The sequence below is a fragment of the Brassica napus genome, chromosome A1 (assembly GCF_020379485.1).
Source record: "Brassica napus cultivar Da-Ae chromosome A1, Da-Ae, whole genome shotgun sequence".
Lineage (NCBI taxonomy): Eukaryota > Viridiplantae > Streptophyta > Magnoliopsida > Brassicales > Brassicaceae > Brassica > Brassica napus.
This window is the reverse complement of record NC_063434.1, coordinates 5,126,505-5,145,776: the sequence shown is the minus strand read 5'-3', so window position 1 is coordinate 5,145,776 and position 19,272 is coordinate 5,126,505. Positions and strand designations below refer to the sequence as shown.

General features: G+C 35.0%; 2 protein-coding genes and 1 pseudogene across 3 annotated transcripts; all 3 read right to left on the bottom strand.

Annotated features, from left to right (window-relative positions):
• Positions 1-8,048: 8,048 nt before the first annotated feature.
• Positions 8,049-9,149, bottom strand: LOC106357540 (annotated as a pseudogene).
• A 2,683-nt stretch (positions 9,150-11,832) lies between these two features.
• Positions 11,833-12,553, bottom strand: LOC106373213. Its single transcript, XM_013813424.3, has one exon. The coding sequence runs from the start codon at positions 12,250-12,252 to the stop codon at positions 11,932-11,934; it is 321 nt and encodes a 106-aa protein (XP_013668878.1). The 5' UTR covers positions 12,253-12,553; the 3' UTR covers positions 11,833-11,931.
• Positions 12,554-12,846: 293 nt separating this feature from the next.
• LOC106373207 (uncharacterized protein At4g18490) lies at positions 12,847-18,697 on the bottom strand. Of its 2 annotated transcripts, none has more exons than XM_048782388.1 (16): positions 17,952-18,697; positions 17,378-17,470; positions 16,977-17,091; positions 16,635-16,808; positions 15,720-16,550; positions 15,423-15,605; positions 15,254-15,352; positions 15,015-15,152; positions 14,719-14,865; positions 14,140-14,638; positions 13,994-14,055; positions 13,859-13,898; positions 13,603-13,776; positions 13,416-13,526; positions 13,214-13,295; positions 12,847-13,112 (listed from the first exon to the last, which is right to left on the bottom strand). In XM_048782388.1, exons 2-15 carry the CDS (start codon positions 17,433-17,435, stop codon positions 13,245-13,247), a joined length of 2,682 nt encoding a protein of 893 aa, XP_048638345.1. In that variant the 5' UTR covers positions 17,436-17,470; positions 17,952-18,697; the 3' UTR covers positions 12,847-13,112; positions 13,214-13,244. The 2 variants fall into 2 exon arrangements, with proteins under 2 accessions (XP_048638345.1, XP_048638347.1); XM_048782390.1 differs by having other exon boundaries at positions 15,015-15,149; positions 17,952-18,695.
• Positions 18,698-19,272: the final 575 nt, after the last annotated feature.

The following is a 19,272-nucleotide window of genomic DNA, read 5'->3' as shown; positions in this document are numbered from 1 at the left end:
CTAATATTGGATGAAATTATACTATGCACGGGCCATCGAGATCGACCACATCTAAACGTACTTTCATTCCATTTCTACTGCTATGCCGATTAAAAAAAAAACACAAAAGAATACGTATTTTGTTGGACTTTTTATATGTTGAAAGTTAGACGTATTTGTCTGTTTGCTTTTCACAAACTAGTCACAATCGACATAAACACTATATAATCATAGGGGTTTTTGCCAAAACTAACCCACAACTTGATTTTAATCCCAAACCTATACTCAAACTTGAATCAAATGCAAAACTAACCTAAAAGCCTAGTGAAATTACAGCTCAGCCCCTTGTGACCAAACAAAAAAACAGAAGCCATTTTTACGAATATAGCCCCAGTAAATCGTCTGAGTCGTCTGAGATGTTGGAAGTCGTCTGGACGACTGAAGTGTAAGTCGTCTGGTACCAGTTTACTTTAAAAATAATTTATAAATCTTGTAAAAAAATATTTTGATGCTTAAAAAATAAAAATCAAGTAATTATAAACAGTTTTAACTGATATAAATTAAGATATGATAAAATTGATTTGTTTTGAAGATAGATGAGTGGAAGTAGTGAATCATGAAATACTTTGGTTTAGGAGTTTGGCAAACATATGTTGTAGTATTGTATGTATTGTTAGGGTTAGATTTTGGAAAACTAAAATGTTTTTTTTAAAAATTAGTTTTCACTTATATGTGTTTATTTCTGTGTATAGTAAACACTTTTCAAGTTTGATTTGGTTTTATGAAGTGTTTAATTAGATAATTAAGTTTAGGGGTTATGTTTAGGGTGTGGACGACTTATATTTCAGTCGTCTGTTGAATAATTTACCCGGACGACGTATATTTCAGTCTGTTGAATAATTTACCCGGACGACGTATATTTCTTGGATGCCGCTTCCACCAGTAGCTTCACCATCCACCACCGTCTTGCTCGTAGCCTTAGTAGAAGGGCTTAAATCTCTCACCTTCAGCCCGGCCGGAGTCTGCTCAAGAGGACGGCTTCCGGTGGCGGCTGAGGCTATCAGAAGAAACACCAAGAAGCATAGCGAGAAGCATAACTTAGCCATTACAGTTACAATAACACTGGAACTAATTTCTATTTATAGAAAGGTAATAGAAAGGGAGAGGGAGGGAGACTGAAATTGAAAGTAAACGTGGTGTGTATGAGTGTATATGAGGAAATAAGAGATCTCATGAGTGTTTCTATTTATAGAGATTTATTTGAAGAGTTTATAGTAATGGTAGTGGAGGTTGCTTTAGCTAGCTTAGGGGCTTGAGTGCTTATGGCAAGTGCAATCGTGAGTTGTCGCCGACGACAGGTTTTCTCGTTTGCCCTTCGTTTTACTTTTACTTCATTACCAAAAACATCTATAATACTTATATTATAATCTGTGACCAGCTATAGCAAGTGACTCTTGCGACCTGGAAAATGCAAATTGGTGCTTTGAATAGTATTTAAAATTGCTAAAGATCGTCGCATTACGGTATAGTACACATATTTAATACATTAACATCTTACTATATACTTGTTGTTATAGGGCCTAAAATTGGCCAAGCTCTATATAGACTCATGTGCGATCCATTTTAATACACTTGATGTGTTAGGTGACCTTGTCTCTAGGATGGATTTTATACCGAAACAACTATGCGAATATATCGTTGTGGTTAATATGCATTCAGTCCCCAGTCATGCACATGCGGTCATCCATTTTAAACACTCAATGATTTGTTAGGTCACCACATATAACATTTATTTACTTCACGATCAAAAGTAAACAAGACTAAGATATTTTTGAAAAGAAGATATTAATTAATGAATGTGGATTACCCTAAATGCGAAGCTTGAGGATAAAGTTCTATCTATTTATACGATCGTTTTCGGTAATTACATCATCAAGGTAAGAAAGATAAGAATCTTTAGACTGGTCAATCGAAAAGAGCGATAAGTTACGACGGCTTTGAGTGCTAATTATTATAAACAATTTTATACATCGATAACGCACAAATACTTAATACCAAAACTTACACCATCTCTAACTTGGCCGTCCCTATCCATCCAATCATATTGTATATAATATATGCATGCGCACACACTAATATAATACTATGTGTGTGTGTGTGAGTGAGTGAGAGTTAATAATACGAGGTAAAGATAATGGACGAGGAGGGTGATTCATGAAATCCAATAAGCTGATAGAAAAGGAAAGGAGTAAAATATGAAAATGAAGTCAAAGGCTAAGAGCACTTATGGGTTGGTGTTGGTTCACGAGAGACTTACATAAAAAGACACATTGTGAGTTTTGTTTACTCTATAAGACACAAAGCAACTTTGACACACTTTTTTCTGCCAGCTGTCTTTATTGAGACGGAAATAACCTTGGTTATTACTAAAGAAAAATATACTTATTTTAAGGAAGCAAACCGAAAAAGAACCAGTTACCTTGTAATTGCAATAAAGGATAAAGCAAATAAAACAAAAAATTAGATATATGAGTTTATGAGAATATATCGTGAACGTCAGATCATTTTGAAGAAAGCAAATCCAACGATCCGGAGATGTGTTGATTTGTGGGCGAGTTTTTGTGGACGAATTCTCATGGACAAGGTTTCTCGTAGACAATTTGTGGACACCATATATGTGGACAAACAAATTGGTAGACAAGAGAAGCGTTGATAACATGATTTTATCGAATGTTATAGAAAATAATTGCCTTCTTTGTCTGTCTAAGAAAAAAATGAGAATTGTTTATTAACTTCTTGTATACTCGATTTAGATATTTATAAATTGAATAAAGAAGAAATTTTTTTGTGAATCAATGAATTATGGATCTAATTCGTCATTTAGTAAAATTTCTCTATAAAATCATTCATCATTCATCATTATCATGAAACAACGATTAAGCTTTTCTGTGGACACAATTCAGTGGTCGAACACACTTCTGTGGACACAGTTTATGTGGACGTGAAAATGTTACAAAATTTTCTGTGGACACCGTATCTACCACCACCTTTTCCACCTCATGTCTTCCACCTCATATTCACATCCACCACCACAACATCCACCAACACGGCATCCACCACCACTTCCTCCTCCTCGCATCTTCCACCTTTGTATCCACATCCACCACAACAGCATCCACAGCCACGACATCCACCACCACATCCTCCTCCTCACGTCTTCCACCTCCGTATCAACATCCACCACCATAGCATCCACCATCACGGCATCCATAATCACCATCAGCTCTTCATCCTCACGTCTTCCACCTCTGTATCCACATCCACCACAACGGCATCCACCACCACCTCCTCCTCTCGAGTAGCCACCTCCACCACTGTTTTTACCCTCATGAACCAAGATAAAAAATCAGACAAGAAATTAACTTTCCATATATGAATCTGTTAGATATATCTATGAAATTAGGAACATAGAGTTATGATTGAGAATGGATTGGAGTTTCTGAATTCATGGTGTGACTCACCAATGGTCGAGTATGAAGAGTTGGCGGAACAGTTTCAGATCGAACAAAAACTAGAAGTGGAGACATAAAGCTTCAACAAAGTGATGGAGATGTCGAATTTGAGAAAGTGGATTAGGGTTCGGATCGATCTGTAGTTTTAGTAGAAGTTGGTAAAGAGCCAAAATTAGGGTTCATATCTGGGGGTAATCGATTTTGAAAAGGGGATCTGTCTTACAAAAGTGAAAAAGATTTTATTATATTTCGAATTTTTTTATTTTCCTCACTAGTTTTCTAATCGTTATAATGAAAATGAGAAAATCGGTTGGTTCAGTTTCTTGGTTTACGATCTAGTTAGACACTTATCCAATAGTTATTCTTTACATAGATAGGGGGTAGTTATGACAATTTACTAAGAGAAAGTGTATACTTGAGCCAAAGTGTCTATGAGAGTAATTCATAACTTGGAATGTGTCTCTGAGAGTAAATTTCTTCTGTTGGTTTAGATTGGTGAGTCGGAGATTGTCAATATTCTATTTATATTCACCCATTTGATTCAGCAGGAGATTTCATCACAAGAAGAATATTCAAAAAAGTTCCAACCAAAACCAAAAAAAAATCGAAAAGGTTGTATGATGTTTTATTACATTTATCCGGAGGTGGTATATATAGTGTAATTACGATTCCACTGACAAAGGCGAGGAGGTGATTTATAGTTATAAAATAAGTTTTCAACTGATAACACTCCGTAGACTGTAATTACTTTCTAAAAACTGAAGCATTATTTTTATCCAAATCCAGATTTCATCAAAAAGGTATTAGCAAACTGTTTGACCAGAAAATGAGTCTCCCAGAATATTATGCAACACATCAGTAAATCACTAGAGCATTGTAGTGACATGTGACGTAGCAGATGACATAGACTTGCTCTCTGACAAAATCAGAAAAAGAGAGTACATTTTTTGACACGTAAATTATCTTCCCAATTAGTAGGGGTAAACATAAATACTTGTTGCTTGCTTTATATCCTCCATTACTTTTTTTAAAGAGTAAATTAGCTCAATATACAAAAAGAAGTGTGATACCATAGAGTTGAGGGAAAATGGTGATGATGGGGGGAAAAAAATTGGGGGGAAATAGAGTATGGAGTGCAAATAGGGTATATGTTGTGTGTAGGGAGTACAAATTCTCTTTTTTAAAACATAGAATATATTATTTAATTCAAATCAAAACGAGAATACTTTAATATGATATTAATTCTTAATATGTATCCAAATACTTTAAGATATTATTAATCTTCTATCAAATAATTATCTGTTATATGAAAGTTGATGGTGAAATGTAGCAGTTGAAGCCTGAAGTTTATAGATTTTGGTTTTGTTTTCATTGAATAATGTTTCTCACTTCATGATAACTTAGTTTTTGTTTTATGATTTCTTTTATCTGGTTTTCTTTTTATCACTAACTAAGTTTATCTTTCGCTTGATTTTGTAAGATCACGTTTGATGTTTTTTCTTATTTTTGAATCGATTTTACTTATGTTTTAGCTATTAAAATGTGTGCAAATCATGTATTTTAAATTTGAAGAACCGATTTCATTTATGTTTTTGTTACAAAATAGGTAGAAATCAGGTATTTTTAAACCGAAGAACCGATTGGGACCCGAATCCGAAAGTACAGTGGGTTATACCGGTTCTTTGAAGATTTACTAACCCCGACCCGAACCCGATAGAACTCGAACCGATTCCGTACCAAACTATTATATAACCCGAATGGGGCTGATTTTAATAAACCCAAAAAACCAAAATCCAAATGGATAAAACCGAAACCCGATTGGGACTCTGAATGCCCATGCCTAATCATGAGACCATGAGGTTCTCATCTTTGCCTTGGATGCCGGGAACTCCCAAGTCGACTTCGGAATAGCTAGCTTCCAGTGATCTTTTTGGAACTCATAACTTTCACCGACAATAAACACATATAGAATAAGGATTTAGAGGTCATACACTGTGAAAATTGATCCAAACCCATTGAACAAACTTCTATATTGCTGAACCAACTAATCGAGAAACCAATGAAAGCTTCTAAACCAAATTGAAAAAAAAGACGGACACGAGACAGCTGCAACTAGCCAATTTCCATAATCACTGCATGACCTGCAAAACATTAGTGAAGCAACACCACCATGAACACAACAATGCCCACAACACTGGGATATGCTGCGACCACCGACCGAACCACAGAGGAAAGAGGAGGCCCCGCTGACAAACAAAGACTCTTGAAGTCCTCGTCGGCCTCCCCTTCTAGAGCCGGATAAAGATAAAAAAAATCCGCATGAAGCTGAATCATGTGGTAAGGATCAAGCGTTACAAATCTCAACCAGGAGAGAAACAATCGAAAGCAAGTCGACACAGCTGAATGACGACACAAATCAGACGGAAAGAGAACCAAAAATTGAGAGGAAGACCGCAACTTCGCCTTGGATCCGCCATAGACGACGCCTCCAACACCGCTCCGGATCAGAACTTCACGAAAAACCACCGCATGCTCCAACACACGCTGACAACACTAGCTACAAACGCATTCGAGTAACCGGATCATCAATGCTCTGAAGTCGAGAGTAGTCAGAACTAGGCAATCTTAGACACCCAAGAGAAGACAAAGCACTGCCACAACACGACCTTCGCCTAGGACTACAGACAGCCCAAAAACTGCAGAAGAGTCTGTCGACGAGTTACTGAGCCTCCTCCACGCGCCACTTGGAGTGCCTCTCCAAGAGGAAAAAGGAACCCCTTGCAAAGATCTAAGAGTTGACTCCTCAGCCTGAGGTATCACCAAACCCGCACCACCGCTCCAAACCTAGCAATCCACAAAACCGAGTAGGACCTTTACACGTGAAGACGGCCCAGACGAAACCCTAGGCACAGAAACGCCGAGCAAAGCGAAGAGAATATGACATGAGAGAAGCGAAGAGAAAAATAAAGATTTAGAGAGAAGAAGGGAGCACCCGGCGTCGGAACGGATGCTCACGTGCCGCCAATGAGTCAGAGCCACACATATTCGCCTTTGGAGTTTCAAGAGAGAAGATAGAGGAGAGAGAATTTTCTTTTGATATTCTCCATTACTTGTTCCGTATTTAACTTGACTTTTTAAGTATTTGTTTGAGTTGTACTACTTGAAAATATTTGTTTTTTGTCAACGTACTACTTGCAAATATAATTAAGATAAATCATAAATATAACAAAAAAAGTTATCACTCAGTTTGATATTATATGTTACTTGTTTTTGATTAAAAAGAAAATGATAATTGAACTATAAAAACGAGAGCCTCAAATCAGAAAAGATAATACTTCACTATATAGAAAATAATTAGTACATTATTATCAACATGCTTACAATTTTTGTTATTTTTTCTTCTTTAAAATAAGTACAAACATTTTGTATGAAACAATTTTCGTGATTTTTTTTAAATCGAGTAAACAAGATAAAGTTTTGTATAATTATCTTGCAAGTAATTTTAAAACGCTCGAAAAATATTTTCAGTAATTCATAAGTATTTACAAGTAGTGAGTAATTGAATGGAAAATACAATTTACAAATAAAATATTTTTGAACTAGTATTTGAAATAATAAATATTTATGTTCGACAAGTTAAATACAAGTCACAAAATTTTACTATTCATATAAAGCAAAGCAAGTATTAAATATGAAATAATCAGCTTGCACCCATCTTTTTACCAATTATCTTTCTCTAAATCTTTAACTTTTCTCTAAAATCTATGAATTGATCGGCTACCTGGCTAAATCAGTCCAATAATCTTGAGAAAATTTATGTTGGCGCTTTTATATAAAGGCAAGCGTTGACGAAAAGGGCTAAAAAAACTTCTATGGACATATTTGAAATTGTGCTAGGCGTAACGCGTGCGGCCGGTCTGCGCCTAGCGAGTTGAGAGAAAATTGAAAATTAATCGGGGATTAATTTAAACTGTTTTATTATATGTATTATTATTTGTGTAAAAAAGTTGATGATATGTCGAAGTCCAGCGGGTTTGAGTTTGGCGTTGGGCTTCAGAAGTCATGGGTTCAACCTGTACAGCGCATTTTTTGGCTATTTTTTTCCTTTATTCATTAATGAATGCGAAAAGACATTAATGTCCTCATCTTCATCCTTTGTTCCTGTCGAACATAAACCCTACAATTTTGAATCTGACATTTTTTTCTGCGATTCTTGGCCGTTTTAACTCATTTCTCTTAGATTTCACTCGTTTATTATAGATTTTTAACTTAACACATGATTTTAAACTTGCAAATCGAGAAAAGGTTGATTTTTAGTATGAAATCCGATTTTTTGGGCGATTTTGTACAAAACGCCACGGTTCCTTGCCGATCAGCGTTTAAACGCCGAGTAATCGTTCAAATCGGCTGCGTTTTAGAACAAGGGGAAAAATTAATGAATAATAATGTCATTTACAATTCTTTATCTCTAATGTATATTTTATCTACTAAAAAAATTTATGTCACAGTTTTCATTTAACAGAAAAACAACTTCGGTTCATCTCTCAGTTGGGTTGAAATTGCAATCACCAACTTTTATTTCTATCTCAGATATTCTTAGATTAAAAAAAAAAACAGATCGCAGCTTACATGTATATAGTTCCAGTTAAGTTAGGCACATAATTATACTGAAAATAACGCAAGAATCGGAACAACTGCCGGTGCACAAAAAAAAAATCAGAACAACTGCCAAACCAGTATGTATATATCTTGTATGTGTTGGGTACATGAATTCTAATGTCTATCAGGGTATTGATATATACCCTTAATTAAAAGAAAAGGTGATACAGTAATCAAAAAGGGCAAATACACCAATTTTTCTAGATGATAGAAAGCAATTTAAAAAAAAAGAATGTAGAAGTAGCAGCAGCCTTGAGACCAACACACTGTCTTTTCTTCATGCATTTGGGATCAACTGATAGAGTCGGCTAAGTGTCGAACCATAAACGAAGAGGACAATGGTGGTGATGAGACAAATATATTGGTGATGTCTTTAAGAGGCTGTCTTCTAGATCTTTTTCTTCTCATTTTGATTTGGGTTATGTCTTTATCGAGGGATGTACAAGAATCCAGAGGCTTGATCATCATTGAGGGTGAGACATTCTCTTTGTTGTCGTTTTGAGGTTTTTGATCGAGAGTCGCCATAAATTTAGAACTAAGGAGATAGATGGAATTGAGGATAGGAGGAGGAACTGTATATGATGAGTGTGAATAGGAGGGACTTTGAACCAGATTTGGAAGTGCTTGGATCTAATATTTTTTTTTGGTGTTTTTATTTTTTGTGGGGGGAAATTAAGTTTTTGTTCTAAAATTTTCTGAAACTTGAATGGGGTACTGTGTTATGGAGGGAACTACTTGGTGAATAAACTAATTAGATTCTATGTTACTACTTTGGCTTTGCTTTTACTAAAGAAGTTTTGACTTTTGGATTGAAAGAGATCTCAAATCATGTCATTATTCCATAGTACCAGAAAGAGTAGTTTTTCCGCGCCATTTTATTGGAGGGCGTCCGCCAATAAGAGGAGGGAACCACCATGTTAAATACTCTTATCCGTTATTTTCAAAATTTTCCTTTCCAATAGTTTGCTTCATTTCTTTTTTGAAAAAAGAATATTTCAATTATATTATATCTCCACTTTATCATTAATTACTAATAAATCTTTATTTTCATATTTACTAATTTTACTTAACTATTTCATTTTAACAATAATCCAACATAATTATTAAATTAATATAAATTAAAAATTATCATAGTTTATAACAAAACACCATACATATAATTTTTTCTATAAGTGATTAACAAAGTGTTTACAAGTAAAAAAATGAGATGATTTATCTTTGATTCTTTTTATCCAGTTGAAAGTTCGTAAAAATGAATATTCATATGGTTTTCGATATAAACTTCTGATTATATGAAATAATAGTCAAAATTTTGAAATTGATTAGAAAATATTAACGTATATAATTTATTTTGGGAAAAGATAAAAATAAATAAAAGTTAAGGATCAATTCACAATATAAAAAGTTTTTCTTCAAAAAATGAAAATATGCACAGTAAATCTTCAAATTTGAAGCAACACTATTCACTGCTTCATTTTAAAGCAAAAAATAAAGTAGAGTTGGAGCAAATCTCACTTCAAAATGAAGTGGGGTTGGAGATAGTCTAAAAAAACATATCAAATTTTAGTTACAAATGCATTATTTTTTCGTTATCAACTATTCCTCACAATTTTTAACCAATAAATCGTTATAAACACTACTCTCTCTGTTATGAAATGTAAGATGTTTATTATAATTTTTATATTCCAATATATAAGATGTTCTCATCTTTCTAGGTAACTTTAAGTTTATCAAAAACTGTATAGCCAATCAAATTTAATAGTTATATTTTTTAATTGGTTGAGTAGTTTTTTATCTATAATTTTAATGATACTTTCTAGGTAAAATTAATTTTCTTAATAAGTGTGTACTATCCAAAACAACTTACATTTCAGAACAGAGGGAGTATTAAGTTTTTTGAAGTTTACAATTTGTAATTAATTTATGCATAGGAAATGTAAAACATATATTTTTTTGAAACATTTTTTTTATATATGGATTTTTTTTAAACAGAAGGAATACAAAAGAAAAAAAAATCAATTACTATTGGGCTTTACCTTCGCTGTATATTTAGAGATGGCAAACAGGTTTATCCGTCTCGTCCCATTCCGTACCGCAGTGGACTCATCTTCAAGCGGGTTACAGCGGGACAGGCCCACACGGGCTACGGTCTCCGAAATGACTAACCCAATCCTGTACCACAATATCAGTAGGCCTTCGCGGGACAGTCCACAAGACGTCTGATATTCTACTGCTGCCCACACAACCAAACATATTTCGAACATGATCACAACGGTTTGATGTTTATTCTAGTCTATTGATGTAACGAGAGAATAATGACCAGTAACGAGAGAACATGAAGAATAGAAAACACATCGAAGAAGGCTCTAATCAGTAACGAGACTAACTCTTTCATCTGAACGACATCTTTGTTATATAATTAAATAGCTTAGTCGACAAGGCTCCAACCATAGCTTAATCTCGTTATTGATTTGAGTTCATAACCAATACTTATAACTCATATGTTCATAACCAATCCTTTAGTTTGATGAATCCAAAAATTAAATAAAACCAAACACCAAGTCAAAACTGCAAATCACATAGTAAATAAAAAGAGACACCAAATAAAACACCGTCAGAGTTTGAATTGTCATCGCCGGAACTCCTTTCATTTTCTCGGGGGAAGTCACACGAATCACCTTCTCCTCACTCTTTCTTTCATTTTTAGGTAAAACAAAAAATGAAAAAAAAAGACGTTTGACCAACAAAAAAAAGGCCCGCTTCGGTCCATTCCGAAAAAACCCAGTCCCGCAACAGCCCAGTCCCACAACAACTCGTCCCGCGAGGCCCGTAGATTTGCGAGCTTAGAAAACCCCAACCCAATACCATCCTGCGACAGTCATATATGGGTCAGGCCTGCGGTCCAGGTTTTGCCAATATCTACGTATATTTGTTCGTTTACAATGTAACGCATGCACACCACCCGGCGTGGGCCCCAGATACATACATAAGATAAAGGTGTATATGTATGTATATCAGTATATGTGTGTTATATACATTCCACCCAATTCATTTTGAAATGGTATTCAGTTTATCAAACCATTTAAACATAATCTTGTCAGTGGTTTGCTATCTTTTTTTTTTTTTTGAAACAATCAGTGGTCTGTTATCATTTGGCTAAAAAATGGCATTGAGTATACTAGATAGACTGGAAGCAGTTGTTGGAACCTCTCCCAAAACTTTACAAGTAACTATGATGTTTGTTCATGCCTTTAAACGAACAGCGATCTACTTTGTGCTTTGTAATGTGGTGATAACATCATCAATGCTTTATATATAGGTGAGGGCATCGATACCAATATATGACTGATGTTTTTAGGCATATCGTCCATGCTCTTATAAAACCAACAACGAGACTATAATTTTTAGGGATTTTTTTTTATCAGATATCTTCTAGTTCACCGATATATCCAAGGTTTTGTGCTTCTTCGTATATGTCCTTGTTCCAAGACTTATTTGTTTATAGGTTTATATCAACTCATCTTTATTGGATTGGTCATAGTCACTCATAGTCATAGTCTCAGTCGAATTTGATTTGGTCTGTTTGCCGCTCCTCTTTGTCATTTTTGAACTAGGAGTTTATGTCGGCCTAATATATCATTCGTAGTCTCTCTGAACCTATTAGTACTTGGGTGCATGAATGTTAAAGACAGGGTATTGATAAATACTTGTATTTTTCTTAAGTGAACCTTCTCTAGAGAACTAAAAACCAATTCAATAAAAGAAAAAAAGAAGAAGAAAATCATCTGAAATTTCTACAAGAGTTGGTAGAAGAAGTGGCAGCCTTGAGAGCAACGCCAGCTTTTCTCTTCATGCATTTGGGAACAAGTGACAGAGATGGCGAACAGGGCATATGAAGATTCAGAAACGAAGAGGGCAATGGTGATGATGAGACAAAGAGATTAGTGATGTCTTGAAGAGGCTGTCTTGTATACCTTTTTCTTCTTAATCTGATTTTGGTTTTGTCTTTATCTTGAGGCCGCTTGACAGAAACGGCGGCCATCTCTGAAGGGGAGATGTTTTCTTCGTTGTCGTTTCCAGGTATTAAATTCAGAGCTGCCATTGATGTAGTAAAACTCGACAGAGAAAGAAAGAAATAAGAGAAGAGAGAGGGAGTCAGGAGATGGAGTTGAGTATAGGAGGAAGGAACTGATGAAGTGAAGCGTGTAAATTACAGTGTAAATAGGATGGATCTCAGATTTGTTTTAGAATTTTTTGGAGGGATTATTTTTGTTTTGAGAATGGTTATAAAATTTCTGACGCTGTGTGTAAATTGTAATGGAGGGATCGTGGTGAAAAAAATTAAGAAGATTCTCTATTTCTATTTCGGGTCGAACTTTTAATTTTTATATTTTATTAAGAGAAGTTTTGATCTCAAATCATTTCATTATTACCTTAGTGTATTTTTACGCGCCTATTTTGGTTTAGAATGTGCGCCAAGAAGAATGAGGGAAGAAACAGGTGTTTGTAATAGAAGATCAATTCTTAATTTGAGCCCAATAGGTTAATTGTTATTGGGTATATTCGTGCCCATATATCCTTAGACTGTATATGTATGTATGTATTCGTTTGTGTTTAGTTTAAATATTCAAACCCATTTCATTTTGAAATGACAAAAATCAAATATTCAACTTTATCATTCATCTAACTAGGTGTGTGGACTGGATGTGTTCATTGATGATGTTACCTTCACGTATTTTGAAAGACTTCAAATAATAAAACACACATTACCTGTTTCTAAATTCATCTGGATCATTTTTTCTTTAGCTAGTGGTGATTGATTATTGTGTTTAATGTTATATATTAAGTTCCAACATTCACGTTTTGTGCTCCTTTATTTAACCAGCAAAATGAGAGATGATCAAATGCCTTGGACTAGTGTGACGTCAACGTTTCTGGACTTTTAACCATAAGGTGCTGAACCTATAAAGCAAGTCAAGAAATGAATAACTGGAGTTTACTTGAGTCTCTTCAGATAACATCTCGCGATATAGTTCTGAGAAAACAAAGATCAAGACTCTTACCTCGTAAAGCAACAGCTGTTTGAGTGTTTCATCATGTCTCCCCTAAACTCAACTTAGCTGCGAAATTCTGGACCATACGAATGTTTCTGAATATTAAGGGAAAACACACACACAAAAGAGTCTATATGCTATAACCTATAGATAGACAGAATCTAACAATGCCATTAAAATATTAAAAAAAAATAAAATAATAAAAGGATATTTTGTCTTCATGTAAAGGATGGTTGAGCATCAGTAGCTTATTGTTGTTTACGACAGCACGGACAAGCAACTCTTTGGCCTCCTCATGTTTCTTCTTCAGAATGTTGCAGATCTGCATATGGAACAAAAAACAAAAGAAAGCATAAGTTATACCAAGGGAGGCTCCGTTAATATTTATAAGAACTTACGTTGTCGAGTTCTTTTGTATATGATTCAGCCTTCTCAATGTTCTCATCATACTCCGTAATCGGGATTTCCAGATTTGCCATGTTCACGAACTGGGGCTGAGATTTAGCCCGGGGGCTTTCCTTGACAAGCTGCTTGGTTGTATTGTTATCTAGTCTACTCGCTTGGCTTGACACCTGGAAAGAACAATTGTGTTACAAATGTTTTAACACAGATGGTTGTCCTTATTATGACAAGCTAAAGATTAGTTGCTATAACCTTTACTTGCCCAACTGTGTGTGTTAGCTCCTCAACGTTCCTGTGCAATCTCATTCATAACGTATATAAGAATTTAAAACTAATGAAGCAAACTTATATATATATATAAATGGTTTAGATAAGCAAAACTAGAACCTGTTTTCTCTTGGAGACATGGAAAAGCGTTTAAGTTGTGGCATCAATGATCTATCGGCATCCTGTGGAAACACAAACGTTTCTTCAAGCTAACAAAATATGTGCATGAAATAAGAAGATAGGAAGATGCGAGTTGAAGTATAAACCTGATTGAGAGCTTTCCGCTTTAAAGAAGGTGGGCAGTGCAGGATTTGTGTTTTGTCTCTGGGAGCCAGATGATAAATCTCAGAGATCTTATTAACTGGCTCTTCGGTATTTCTATCCTTGCTTATGGAAGAGCGAGCTTCTGGTTGCAATGCAGAACCGTGTTGGTCTTTTTTTCCTCCAATGGTCCTATACTGCAGGACTTGTGTTTTGTCTCTGGGCGCCAAGTGGTGAATCTCGGAGCTCTTTCTAACAGGCGCCTCGGTATTTTTATCATTCCTTGTGGAAGAGCTTACTTCTGGTTGCACTGCAGAACTGGTTTGGTCTTTCTTTACTCCAACGTTCCTATATTGCAGGGATTGTGTTCTGTCTCTGGGAGCCAAACGATGAATCTCAGAGCTCTTTCTAATTGGTGCCTCGGTATTTCTCTCATTCCTTGTGGAAGGGTTAACTTGTGGTTGCACTGCAGAATTTGGTTGGTCTTTGTTTATTCCAATGGCCCTATAATGGAAGAGAATATGGAATATGTTATCACGAGATTCCATACCAGCTAGTAACTGTTGTACTATGTTTTTATGTACCTTTGAGTTGCTGCACGCAGATCAGACATAATATTTCCAAGTTTAGGCCTTTCAAGCGATACCATTTTGGACTTCTGCAAAGATTCGCCTCCAGAACTCAAATGTTTGTTTAGCTTCTCAGTCAAGCTAGAAGCATCGGGGTTTGAGCTGCCACAAAATCCAAAAGCAAGGAAGGTTAATGCATAACACTGATAAAACTTCCTAGATATAAAATGTACCAGCTATTAGTTTCTAAACAGTGTGGTAATAACTTTCTTGGTAAATAAAGAGCGTATAAGTTAAATAATTTATCTGACCTTATATTGCCCTGTATGGTGGACTTCTCTCTGGTTGTATTTCTAGCTAGCAGCTGTAAGCCATCCATCAGTCCGGCCACATTTTCTACAGTCCTGGTACCCGAGTGGTCCTTCTGGATTATCTTTTCATGGGAACTGCTGGTAAAAATTATCGAATTTGTCACCTACCTTCTATACATTATCTTGAAACAAAGAAGAAACTTATTTTTATGTTTGAGCAAAAAAGCCCGGAACACTACCTGTTAGTATTGACATTTGCTGTTTCGGAATCCGTTTTGGAAAGCTCTGTTGGAGCTGTTCTAGTTTTGGATCCAGGTAAGGCATCTTCAGTATCTTGTCTGCATGTTGAATAGGAGGGAAATAGTGAAAAAAAAAGTCACACAGAACAACGAAGAAAAGAAGTACTACCGTTTATCAATTGTAGGGTTCACATTCGACCCAATCCTTTCACGTGTAACTGGACGAATCTCTGTTTGAGTTGGAGACTCAAGCACATGTGATTGTGGTTTTTCTATCTTCTTGAAAAACATGGATCTGATTTGTCCTGAGTCACTGTTTTGCATGGCCTTCAAATCACTGAGCCTGGGCACGCTGCACTCAGTCACAGAACAGAGCAGTTAGACATTTACTCCAGTATCCTTTGCTAGTAAAATGATAAAGAACCATAGATTTTCAGGGAATATTAGCAGTTTTGGTTTCTCTAACCTGTCGGATGGATCCTGTGGCAGCTTTGAACTCGAATCTTGTACCTGGGCAGTTTGGCCTAGTTTAGAACCTGATGGTACTTTTCCTGAGAGAGTTGGTTGAGAATGTCCGGCATCTGGATCATATAATGTTCTTCTAGTGTGATCATGTATCTCTGCCTGAGCGTCTATATCCATCTCTTCCTGTTGATGTTTGATCTTGTCCAAACATGAAAGAGATGAGATGTTTGGTTCAGTCTTCTCATAACACGATATCATTCTACTGTTGGTATTCTGTTCTGGATCTCTAGGAGAATCTTCCTCCGTGCCAGACCTGCAGATTTCATGGATACCTGGACTGGTTTCCCTACTTGCCGCAGTATGTGCAATCTCAGAAGAATGTAATGGCGAGAGTGCTGCTGTCTCATTTGAAAGACATGGTTTATTATTTTCTTCAACCTTTGAATATGATGTCCTCAAGGGTGAAATGTTGGCAGGCTGAGGTTGTACACGCATTGTATGAACTCGTGAGGTTCCCATCCTTAGACGTTGAGGGGAATCTACCTCCTCAAAATTTTCCTTGCTCTCTAGTGTAGCTTGCTTCGAGTGTGTGCTGCTCATACTATCTGCACCCTTAGAATTTTGGTTTTCTTTTTCAGCTGAAGCATTTGCCTTGACATCTGTATTTGCCCGGGAGACAGATTGTTTAGTTGTTGGTAAGTCTGGACAAAAGTCCAAAGAGTCAGACTTATCGAAAATTTTTGAACCAGCAAATTCTTCAAAATCCATGGACTTGGTCGTAGTCTCGTTTCCCTTCTTCAGTGAGCTTGAATCAAGATCCAAGTCACCTAACCTGTTTGCAGAAAATCATAATGCTAAGTTACTTCAGATTGACTTAGATGATTTTGAAAAGAAAATAATTCTATTGGATTCATACGTGTCAAAATCACAAGAGAAGTGAAACGGATTCTTTTTCTGTTTTAGATCTCCACTATCATCAGACTTTTGTTTTGTTTTTGTGGTTTTCTTGGCCGGGCTAGAGAAATCAAAGTCTGACATGTCCATTTTGAATGATGATCCGAAATCTCCACCCAGGTCGAAACTCATATCCCTGAGAAGGAGACAAAGAAACAGGACTATGTGAGACACTAGGCCTTGTTATCAAGAAACAGCATCATAGAGAAGTAATCCATAATAAAGGAGAAAACATTCCATTATTGAGCCACATTAGCTTAGGCGTATACATGGTCTAAGAAGCATATGGTATATGTACACTCACATGTTGAAAGCATTCTTTTTCTTATCTTTATTTGCTGGTGAACCATATCCAAAATCCATTGGATCATCATCTGTCATTGACTTAAAGTCCCATGTATCCTTCTCCATGTCTTTGTCTGCAGGTAACCCATGAAATTTTAGATAACAACGGGGACAACAACTTAAGACTTCAATCTATGTCAAAAAAAGTCCACAGCTGGTTAAAAATTAAGGAATAGAACAATGATGACGACAACGAAGATTGAAAGATAGCATGCATGGTCTTCTTGATGCAGAATTCGTAACTTCAATTTATCAAACAGCTTGAATGCATTCAAATAGCAATCGTACTTGTAACAAACAAAATTTGGATTCAATAACGTTTAAATCACTGAAGCCAGCTCTTAAATACTTGAACCTTACCAAACATTAGATCATTCTCCTTAGCTTCTGTAGAGCTTTTTTTAGCAGGTGTAGACATGGTGAACTCTGTTCAATACTACTCTTGACAATTTACTGCAAAGAGAACAACTACCATGATAATCATTCTAGCACTCACTTACGAAAACACTAATCCGTTATGTTATGATCAGCATAAGGCAGCCAATAATCAAAATCAACTTACGCCACAAATCATAAGTTCCAGTAACATTCTAATAACCTATAAGATTAGCAAGTAAAACAAAGAGAAGCGAGTATTTATCAGGAGCTAAAATATGAGATTCAACACTAATCAAGCACAAAACTCAGGCGATTCGTAGATTGTAGGCATGGTGAAAAGCCAATCGAGGCCATTTTCAGGTGAAATCGAACTTAGTTTTCACACTGATCGAACTTTCTTAACTCCAATCTACGCATAATCGCTACCTCCAACAGATTCATGTTCAGCGATAACGATCAACGATCGTCAGTCGCTGAGCCTTAACAAATGGAAGTTAGAACGACGCATTACGGTGAGATTCTACTCGAACGACGAGCAGCGAAAGTAAATTCTTACCGGTTAAGTCGTTCTATAGTTGATTATGTAGTAGGCGCTAACGGCTAACGTTCAACGGCACCGGGGAGACAATCGCCGACGGCGCTCAGACGCGGAGGGAAGATTTGAAATTCGCTGGGCTGCGAAGGATTTTTTGGTAAGGGATTGTATTTTGAAATTAAGAGTTAAATTTGAGTTCGTTAAGACTTGGGCCAAACATATGGGCCTATATATATAAATATCATTTTCCTGTTTTTCCCTCTGCTTTTCAATAATTTATTTATTTATTCAAACTTTATTTACTTTGTTTATTTATATTTTTTTATTGATCAAAATATCTACATCGAAATCCAACTAATTTTTTTTAATTTCGATGATTTTCCAGGTGTATTGAATTTTTTAAATAAAACCTAAAACGGCCATAATGAAAAGTAATAAATTAACTTTTTATTAGAAATTATTTTTTTATCCTAAATTTTATTTTTACCACCAAACTGTTAAATCTTATTTAAAATTACATTTTTGGTAAAAAAAACATTCACACTTTTCTTTGCCTATTTGTTCATATAATTTATGGAGAGATTTGTTAAACTGTTTTTAATTTTAAATTACTGAACTATTTTCATATTTTGGTGAATTAGTAATTGATATTCTTCATCCACAGACGATTTAAATATGGGCAATTGTCAATAATAGCACCTTTTAAAGTTTATGTCTCAAAAATAGCACTAGAAGGAGAAAGTCACAAAAATGACATTCATTAAAGTGTAAAATATCCCTAATACCCTTGGTTTAAAATTAAATAAACAAACAAAAATAAATAAAAATAAATAAAATTAAAAAAATAAAAAGAATAAAAAAAAATAATTTTTTTTTATAGTTTCAGATTATATGTTTGGGCAATTGTCAATAATAGCACCTTTTGAAGTTTATGTTTCAAAAATAGCACTAGAAGGAGAAAGTCACAAAAATAACATTCATTAAAGGGTAAAATATCCCTAATATCCTTGGTTTAAAATTAAATAAACAAACAAAAATAAATAAAAATAAAAAAATAAAAATAAAAAAAATAAAAAAAAATAATTATTTTTTATAGTTTCAGATTATATGTTTTCAGATTCGAAATTTTTATAATTTTTTTTTTGAAATTTTTTTTTTTTGAATTTTTTTTTTTTCAAATTTTCTTTTTATAATTTAAAAATACTTTTTGAAACTGTTTTTAAAATTTTTATTTTTTATTTTAGTATTTATTTTTTATAAAATTTTAAATCCTAATTCCAAAACCCCACCCCTTAACTCTAAACCCTAAGGTTTGGATTAATTAACCCAAGGGGTATAAGTG

Coding starts and splice junctions, on each gene's coding strand:
- LOC106373213 (XM_013813424.3), bottom strand. CDS start 12,252: ATGGCAGCTCTGAATTTAATACCTGGAAACGACAACGAAGAAAACATC.
- LOC106373207 (XM_048782388.1), bottom strand. CDS start 17,435: ATGTCTACACCTGCTAAAAAAAGCTCTACAGAAGCTAAGGAGAATGAT. Junction 14,866..15,014: donor ACCATACAGGGCAATATAAG/GTCAGATAAATT, acceptor ATTTTGTGGCAG/CTCAAACCCCGATGCTTCTA. Junction 14,639..14,718: donor CTGCGTGCAGCAACTCAAAG/GTACATAAAAAC, acceptor CTTCCATTATAG/GGCCATTGGAATAAACAAAG.